A 9,850-nucleotide genomic window follows, 5' to 3' on the forward strand; every position below is an offset into this window, starting at 1 on the left:
TTCTACATTATTAGAAAGTCACTACTTATTGTAGTTGCTTTACACCCTTTTGTAGTTGCTTTGTTTCTCTTAGTATTTTTGTCCCTTTACATCCTTTTGCATCTCTCTGTAGTCACTTTGTCTGTTTGTAGTTGTTTTGAGTCTCTTTTGTGGCCATTTTATTTAGTCTTTGATTTTCCAACGACACTTAAGACCCCTTGTTGGAGCTATTTATTTGATATTGTATTTTGTTATTTCATTTATAAGTAGTGTTGTTTAATTATTGTAGATGTTTTATATATTAAGATTATTTTTCTCTTTAATAGCAATTTGTTTAGTTATATTGTTTTTTGGGTAATTACTGTGGGCACCTGTTGCTATATATATGAGTAGAAGGATAGGACCAGCATGCACCGGGGTGGGCGTATAGTTTTTACCAGCATATCACATCACAGGAGAGACAGCACGACAGGAGTTTTGTTAGTTCGTTTGTTTGCTTGTTTTGTTTGCTTTATTTAATAAAAACGAAAATCGGAATCCTGCATGGACAATCCACTCTCTTCTGGCTGCGTAAAAATACCGACCACGGTGCATCAGTGGCGTTTGATTATTGTTTGTTTAAGTTTGATTAAGTCGACAAATGGCCACTACACCCCTCAAACAGAGGCCCCTCTAAACCGTTGGGCCCCTGAGCCAGAGCCCCTTAAGTCTGTTCAGTACTACATCCAAGGCCTGACCTCTGACCTTAATCCAAACCGACCCAGTTGGACATGCTGTCTGCAGCCAGCCCGTTAAAGTATTTAAACTATGGCAGACCCACCTCATTAGTATGCATGTATGATGCTCCCTGTTTTAACCGTGTGACCATTTGTTGTTTTTCATCATTTTGAACAATGAGAATCAAACCGAATGATCAGAGAGGAAGCGTAACTTAAAAGATGCACACAGATACATATCTATATCTTTAAACTGATGCTGTTAACAGGACACTTCATGTAAACAACCTCTTGATTTCTCTTTTGGTAGAAAATACCATTTAATAGTTAGGATAGAGATCAGCTGTAGCACTTTTACCTTTGGGATTAAATAACTAAATACATGTTTTACAACCAATAACTGATACCAAACAGTTTCATGATTAGTTTTATTAACCAATAAAGACACGTGACTCATACAGTGTTTGTGCTTTTCACACTGAAGACGTATTAACAGCAGACTGAGCGCAATAGAAATGATTTTATTCCAGAATCAGGAAACCTGTTGTTGGATAAATTAGATTCCATTTCATTATTTGGATTTCTAAGAATTAAAATACTTAAAAATGTCCCCACGCCCGAGGTGACGTCCTTAAATGTCTTGTTGTGTTCGATCGACACACCAAACATCAGTTCACAGCAAGTCATCAAATGTCAGAAGCTAAAAGAATCATGTTTGGATTTTTTGCTTGAAAAAACAACTTAAATGTCTGATTAAAGGCGGATGCATACGTAGCATCTCCAGCTCAAAGTATAACACACTTTAAATACCTCTATAAATATGTTAAAACCGTTTTAAAGCGTGATATCTACAGAGCGTTCAGTCACTCAAGATGGTGTCGTGACACTTCTTCATGTGTAGCTTGAGGCTGTATTTGACGATGAAGCTCCTGCAGCACAGCGTGCAGGCGTACGGCCGCTCTCCGGAGTGGACGCTCAGGTGCGACTTCAGGTGAGCCGACTGGGTGAACTTCTTGCCGCACTGGCTGCAGCAGAACGGCCTCTCGCCGGTGTGGATGCGCATGTGCACCTCCAGGTTCTGGCTCGTGGCGTACGTCTTGGAGCACACGGCGCACACGAAGCGCCGCCCTCGGGCGCCCGGCTGCCCGTCGCCGTAGTGGCCAAAGGTCATCCCGTCGTCGTCGTACTCCAACGCGGAGCTGCTGCTCTCCGACAGCTGGCAGTCCGTGGAGATCGAGCCCGTGACGCTGACCATCTTGAGCCCGAAGGCGTCGCTGTCCAGGTTCTCGCTTTGGTGAAACTGAGAAAAGGTCACGTGGCCTTTCGACTGTTTGGTCCACGTGAGGCTGAGATCCAGCTCTCTGTTTGTGGGGGACTCGGTCAGAGAGCCGTTACCGAAATACGTCTGTCTGTTGGAGCTCGGGGGGACCAGCGAGCAGTCCTGGTGGACCAGCTGGACGTCCGGGTCCACGTGTGAGGAGTAGGAACACACCGACTCGCCGGCCTCCATGTTGTCGTCGTTGCCGCCGAGCTGTACGGAGAAGCCCGGCTCGCTGCGAGGAGAGTCCAGACTGTAGACGGTCACGGTCTTCTTCTCGGCGAGCGGCTCGGAGGACGACTTCCTGTCGGCGTCTTCGCCTCCCGGCCAGCGTCTCTTGGTGCTCCGGCTGACGGGCGTCGACGTGACGATCTCTCTGGCTGCAGCCGCCGGTTTGTTATCTGGAAGAAAAGAAGAAACGCTGAAAAATCTATTTCTACTGCTTTACAAAAAGAGTCCTGTTTCAAATGCAGGACTGTAAAAACAACACTTATAGAAACCAAAATCAAACAATGACACTAACTAATCAACAGAACATCTCTTATGACATCCGACGGGAAGTTACTCCATTGTCTTTTTTTGCTTTTTCCAAAAGAAGTCCAGCAACACGTTTCAATTTCCAGGAAACTACTTAGTTAGGTTTAGAAAAAGATCTTCATACTTCCTCTTCCTCGTTCATGTTTACATAGATAACAAACAAAATAATTTAGTATTTTTCGTAGGTTTAGCTACGAACGCTGGAGGACAACCTGAAGCAACGTTGAATATCGATAAACACGGATATTAAACGACACAAATGACACAAATGTGACGTACTCAGCTGTCACATTTTTGTGTCGTTTAATATCTATCACTCAATCAATCAAATCGTACCGGCAGCGAGTTGATTGAATTGAAAGTCATCACAATCATGCCATTCAGGAACATGTCCTCGACCCAACTACGACACATCCGGTGACCCCACTTTGGGCCCCCGACCCAGAGGTTGAGAAACTCTTGTGTCGTTAAACACTCACCTTCTTCAAAGGTGTCGTTACTGTCGGAGTCTTCGTCTTTGATCAACACCACGTCTGGAAGCTGGAAACGATGTAACGAGAGACTTTGAGTAACAATACTCGCGTTCAATTAATCATAATCTTCAGTTAATGAACTACAAATAACAAATAACGCTCGAAGTATATGCATTTTACATCTGTGAAACTGAGATAAAGTCGATAACATGCAAACTCGTCAAGATAACATGTCCCCTGAGTCCTGATTGGCTGACTCCTCTTTAATAATAATTCATAAATAATAAGACCTCTGAGATGAATTTCCACATCTGTGATTTTGTCTGGAAACTTGACAGTTGTTGTTGTTTTAATCCCATTATCTCACTTTAATTATCATATTATCAAAAAGGAAAAAAAAAACTACCTTTGGGTTTTTCAAAATAAGATAATTAACATCAGGAATATCCGACTTTCAGCTCAAGATAAGGGATCCACATCTGGAGATTATATGGGACTAAATATAACTACAGTATTTAAAGTATATATTTAAAGCATAATGACACAATATGAAGTGACCTAATTCTACTTTAAAAATAAATCTGAAATATTATCAAGACAGAAGTTAAAGGGTTTGCTGCTCTTTGTCTTACGTGATTGTAAATATTATATTTTGGGTTTCATTTTATATTTGTGATAGGCTTCTTTCTTTTTCATTTACCAGTTTATTGTAAAGTTTTAAAATAATAACTTACTCACTAAAAATAATCAAACTTTCACAATTCAATATTTCTGAGAAAGCTTCTCATTATTTTGTGATACCTCGTCATTATTTTGAAAACCGGACCGGGGCTCTTATTTCAATAACGAGCCTTTATGCAGTTTTCATCTTATTGTTTTTCTTTAACTGTCAGAAATGAGCTTCCATATTTAGAGGACTTCTGGTTAAAGTAATCTAACAAGAAATGTTAACGGGGGTAAAGATAAAAGAGGTTTACGTTACCTCCTCCCGCACCACCACAACGACTCCTCCGGTAGAATCAGCGGTGTCTCCTCCGTCACTGTCCCGGTGCTGCTGCGGTGTTCGCTGTTCGCCCTCCGCGACAGGTACGAGCTCCGGTTCCACCGCCGCCTTTACCCCGCCGAGGCTCCCCCGGACCACGATGGACTCGATGAGGTGCAGCTTCTTCCTCAGGTCCTCGTTCTCCTTGTGGCTCCGGCTGATCTCCATCTGCAGCACCGCGTAACCTTCGTCCAGCACCTCGCAGATCTCCGCCACCGCCGCCTTGGTGAGGGCGCCCATGATGATGGAGAGCTGCTCGTGAAGAGCTCTGCTGCTTAGGACGGCCATGACAACCGGACCCGAGGACCGAGGACCCCTCTTAACGGGCAACACGGAGCTCCGAGGAGGCTCTGAAATGAGGTCGGTACCGGAGCCGCCGACTATAGACCCGTTAAGATGTTAAAGTTCTGCTCCCGTCGCTCGTTACAAAGACGACCAACGTTTTCTTTTCTTTTTTCTACTACTTCCTTTTCACTCGCACTTCCGGTATAACACTTCCGACTTCAGAATAAGAGCCTGTTGTTGTTGTCGTGACCAACATGAAATATATTTTCTGTAATATAAATGCACAAAAATAAATTATCTTCATGATTAAAGCATGATCTGTTGTATTGGAGCAATTTTTATTTTTACTTAACTTATTGCTGTTGTATTCTATTTTGCACTGGTGTTAGTATTATTTATTTACACTTAATACTTGTTATTCTATTGTTCATATATGTGTATATTTTTATTCTATTGTTTTTTTTATGTTCTTTTATTGTAATATTTATTGAAACTCTGGCACAATAATTTCCTTTGGGATCGGGGAAAAAGAACCTACATAAATATAATAAAAGTAGAAAAATAATAAATTAATATGTTAAAAAGACAGAATAAAAAAAAGTTTAATTAAGAAATGGATTTAAAAAATAACAAATTACTATAAATACGTAAAAAGAATAAGTGTTTAAAAATAAATTCATACAAAGAAAATACGACTAAATAAATAAAAAATATAAGAAGGCAAATAAACAATTACTTTCTTTACCATGTAATGTTTAGACCCTCAGGCTGGCAGTGATAGGATTAAAATATACATTATATATTTATGATACATTGAAGTGAGTGATACATTAAAATACACGAGTTTAGTATTTCTTTTGTTATGTCTTTCACATTGAACATTTCAGCAGGCGGCAAATATGAATAACTTCTTGATTTGAGTGAAGACTTTGTATATTTGAATGTGTGTGTGTTGTAAGTCCTTTGTGTACACGGTGTTTTTCTGCTGAATGAACAGTGAACAGTCTCTGTTCTCAGTGTGTGAGTGTATTTGTTAGTGGGACCAGAGAGACCAGTCGGCTGGTGTTTCTCTGAGCTTCTATTGTGTGAAAGGCCTTCGTCTGTGATTCTCTTGTTTAGTGACACACAGGACTCACGCAGCCTCAGTGAGTGATGAATAGTACTGGATGTTTAAGGCCCATACCAGCATTTACATTTCAGGTTTTCTTTATAATTCACACAGAAAATATTCACTTTTTTTTATCAGCGGGTCACAATTGGCTGTTCGGCTCATTTTCTGTAACCAGTGAAGCATTAAAGCATGGTGGAGTTAGCAAGCTAGCTAACACACCAACGGTACACTAGCTAGCTTGCTAACTCCACCATGCTTTAATGCTTCACTGGTTACAGAAAATGAGCCGAACAAAGTTGCCACTCATCTGTTGATAGCAACGATCCTGAAGAGAGTGGCTGAAGCATTTAGGTTGATACACTTTACAGATTTAATCTCTACGCTTCATAACGTTACAACTCTACTGCTCGTTTTGGTCGCAGTGAGGCCGTAAGTCTGCTGAGTTTATATGGAAGTTAGCCCGCTACAGCGGTCGCAATGGCAACGGTACAGATAAAAAAATGGCCGCCACTCTGACCATCCTGCTACGTTGATTTGAATGTGAATGTTCTACGAATAAAGACACAAAGTCCCAGAAATATCCGACCAACAGTCCAAAAAGTCTAAAAAGATTCAGTTTACAAAGATAGAAAAACAGCAATTCTTCATATTTGAGATGAAACAAGTCTCTCTCTCTCTCTCTCTCTCACACACACACACACACACACACACACACACGAATGAAGCAAACCGTTCATCCATCATCGCACGCTTTTAATTCCAGATTTACAACCAACCAAATAAAACATTCACATGCTTCTTACAGGCGGTCGGTTCTCTACAGGAACTCACTTCATTGTGCAGTCGCTCTGTTTGAGGTAAGAACTAGAACCTGGATCACGTGGTCGTCCCATCGAGCGTCGTCTCAGGTTTCTACCAAAGTTCAGACGGTTACAACAGTCAAACCTATTTGAGTTCTTTAAAAGGCCTTCCACTTCAAAAAAAGATCCATTTAAAGGATTAGTTGAGTAACAGCAGTGAGGTTCTGGTCTGTCGCAGTGTGGATTCTTTACAGTACCGTGTGTGTGTATATATATTACAGCGGGTCACACCACAGTGTTGGGCTCTGCCGCGTGGTGCTTCTGCTGATGGATCCTCAGGTTCTGCTTCCCGGCGAACCTCTTCCCGCAGTGCTGGCAGGCGAACGGCCGCTCCCCGGTGTGGACGCTCTGGTGCGTCTTCAGGTGTCCCGACTGCGTGAAGCGCTTGCCGCACTGGGCGCAGCTGTACGGCCGCTCGCCCGTGTGAACGCGTAGGTGCGTCTCCAGGCTGCGGGACGACGTGAAGCACTTCCCGCAGTAGCTGCAGATGAAGCGCCTGCCGTCCTTGCAGAAGCGGTTCAGCTCCAGCGGGTCCAGCTGGGAGACGCCGAGGCCAAACGCCACGGGGAAACCGGCGACGTTCAGGTCCGACACATTGTCCAGCAGCGTCGACCGGTGGTGGACGGGCGCCATGCCCAGCGGGCCCTGATTGGTCCACGAGGAGCACAGATCCAGGTCTGTGTCGTAGGGGAGGGAGCTGATCAGGGTCGCGCCCCGTTTGAGCTCGGAGGCGGGGCTTCCCCCGGACCCAGACGGGAAGGGCCTCCTCGTCCGGACCGCAGACGGAGTCTCGCAGTCCGACTCCGAGGCCAGGTCGAACGCCACGTCGGAAGAGAGGCTCTCGGCGGCGCCCACGGGGCCCGGAGACCCCGGTGCACTGTGGGCCCCCCGGTGCTCCGACGGCCCGTCGCTGTTCTGGTCCCACAGCCTCAGGGTGGCCGCTGCGGAGTGGACCATCATCCCAGAGGGTCCTTCTTCACTGTCGTCGGTGTCCGACAGCTGCACCTCCGTTCCTTCAGAAACAAAAACAAAAACACACAAACAAACACAAACAGCAGTGAGACAAACATTCTGTCAAAGTGTCTGTTTTCACATAGAAACCAACTAAGCCTCACGTGGCGATTTGGCCGTCGCCATCTTGGTTTTTTGCAACCAGTGAACAGGAAGTGACCATATCTGGACTGAGGAGGAGTGACGTAGAGACGCCGTATACGTCTCTGGTAGAGACCTGTCAATCACTGTGTAGCCCCGCCCTAAAGCATCCCCTGCTTTATGGTCTGTTTGACTCTAAATGGACCATAATGTACTAAATGAACATCATGCTGTATTGAAGAAGACTTGAAACTAGAGATTGAGACCATAAACTCATGTTTACAATGTTTACTGAGGTAATAAATCAAGAGAGAAGTAGAGTCATTTTCTCATAGACTTCTATACAACCAGAGGAGTCGCCCCCTGGTGGACAGTAGTTGCTATTGCAACTGCGGTGCATGTTCTTATTATAGACTGAAACACATAAATAAAAGATGAAGTGCTACTTTAAGACTGAAATGTGTTTCCTTGTTTTGTGGCTTAACTCCTCCCTCTGTGTGAGGCGTTTCTCCTTCTTGCTTCTGCTTTATAAAAGAGGACGAACGGTCACTTTCTTGAGTGTTTGAACAAAGCTGACGGCTACATTTTCAACGTATTTATTCAAACCTTTATTATAACCGGAATATTTACTATCGAGGTTTTGACCACGACGGCGGAATAAAAGAGTTTAATTGAAGAGCAAACAAGTTCTAAACAAACTAAACAGACATAAAACAAAACAATAAAGTATAAAAACAAGACATTGTCTTCACATCGTAGCCGGTTCATAAATAAACGTTAACTTTACAGTCGCTCCTCTCTCACCGTCCTCGTTGAGCAGCAGCTCCTCCTCGTTCACCTCCTCTTTCTCCGACTCCTCCTTTATCAGAACTACATCCTGGTCCTTCAGCTCCTCTGCTGCTGCTGAAGAATCCTGAAAGTAGAAAAGAACGGAATTAACTGGCTTTAAATGTGCTCTTATAGACGATTACAGACGTTACAGCACAACGTCACTTAAGAGTAACATTCATGCACCAAACTCCACCACGAAGCTCCACACTGACTGAAGGCTGCAGTGATGCGTTTAAACCAGCAGGAACACAATAATACAAGAATAAATGTCCTGTTCATCCATAAGAACAGCTCCATGTAGGACTCCAGGTCACACTGACTAACATCATCATATTTATATCATCCTAGTTTTATTGACACTGAACTCTTTTATATGTTCGTTCATCAAATGCTAATTACTGTTGACTTCTCCTCAGTCACACAATTAACTAAACTTTCAAAGATTAAACAAAATAACCAACTGTGTCTCTTTGTAGTCAATGTGTGTCTCTTGTAGTTGTTGTGTGTCTCTTTGAGGTCATTTTGTGTGGTTGTTTTTGCCCCTTGTGATGTTGTAAGCTGTTTTGCATCTCTTTGTAGTTGCGTTGTACTCTGTGTCTCGTTGTGTTCATCTTGAGTCTCTTGCTAGTCGGTTCGGGTCTGTTTGAGTCTGTTTGAGTGACATCTTGTCGGTGTTGTTCAGGGGGTCTCTGACCCTTTGGCCCCTGAGCCTGGTGGTCTCGTTCAGTAACCCTTCCCCGGACAGAGAGAACGTGACTAACTGTTGCAGCAGACGAGATGTTTGAGAGAACCAACCTGTGTGGTTGAGGTGCGCTCAGTCGTGACCTCTGACCCGGGGACTCGTCCACTTCTTCTGAGATTTACTTTCATCTGTTTGGGCCCCGCTGCTGCTGAGGAACGCTCTGCATGGAAACAACGTTAATATTGATTTATTTCATGTTGATTGAAGAAGAGTAATCTCACTGCTGTGTATAAGTACACATGTTACTTATTATACAGTAATTATACACATACTGTACTTACTGTGTGTGAGCAATGTGACGCTTATAAATACGAGTTTATATCTCGGAACTTGGTTCAGTGAAGTAACAATTTAAGAATAGTTCGTTTAAAACGGTGGTGCGTTCAATGACGGATGTTGGTCTGTTGTCATTCAACGCACCATCCTCGGTGTCACCGAAATGTAAATGCCGGACACACTTGAGTGTTTGTGGGGTAAACAAACTAAAAAAGGACCCTAAAACCCACCGGGAGTTAAGTCCACAAAGCTCCCCTCGTCGTCCAGCCCTCCGTAACCCAACCTCCCGACGTTCCCCCGGTGGTGGTCCCGGTGGTCGACGACGGTCTCCATCAGCTCCAGCTTCCTCCTCAGGTCCTGGTTCTCCTTGTGGCTCCGGCTGATCTCGAGCCTCAACACCGCGTAGCCTTCGTCCACCAGCTCGCAGATCTCCGACACCGCGGCGCCGGTCAGCGCCTCCATGATGGACGTTAACTGACAGTGGAGCGCCTTGTAGACCGTCATCTTCTTCTGTCTCCTCTAAAAGTGCGTTAACGGAACAACTTCCGCAATGCCACTTTCAAAATAAAAGCTTCAGAGAGGATCACC

The 9,850-nt window shown here is 44.0% G+C and overlaps 1 protein-coding gene across 1 annotated transcript in view; it reads right to left on the minus strand.

Moving 5' to 3' along the window:
• Positions 1-9,786, minus strand: part of LOC142955953 (uncharacterized) — a 17,214-nt gene extending 7,428 nt beyond the window's left edge. The window contains exons 1-7 of the mRNA XM_076097221.1: positions 9,493-9,786; positions 9,040-9,146; positions 8,218-8,326; positions 6,549-7,334; positions 4,006-4,460; positions 3,030-3,090; positions 1,557-2,414 (exon numbers count right to left, since the gene is read on the minus strand). Of these exons, the coding sequence (XP_075953336.1) occupies positions 1,557-2,414; positions 3,030-3,090; positions 4,006-4,460; positions 6,549-7,334; positions 8,218-8,326; positions 9,040-9,146; positions 9,493-9,766 (2,650 nt within the window). The 5' untranslated portion in view covers positions 9,767-9,786. The remainder of the gene's footprint in view (positions 1-1,556; positions 2,415-3,029; positions 3,091-4,005; positions 4,461-6,548; positions 7,335-8,217; positions 8,327-9,039; positions 9,147-9,492) is intronic.
• Positions 9,787-9,850: the final 64 nt, after the last annotated feature.

This window comes from Anarhichas minor, unplaced genomic scaffold (genome assembly GCF_050575085.1).
Source record: "Anarhichas minor isolate MPS153535 unplaced genomic scaffold, ASM5057508v1 ptg000024l, whole genome shotgun sequence".
Lineage (NCBI taxonomy): Eukaryota > Metazoa > Chordata > Actinopteri > Perciformes > Anarhichadidae > Anarhichas > Anarhichas minor.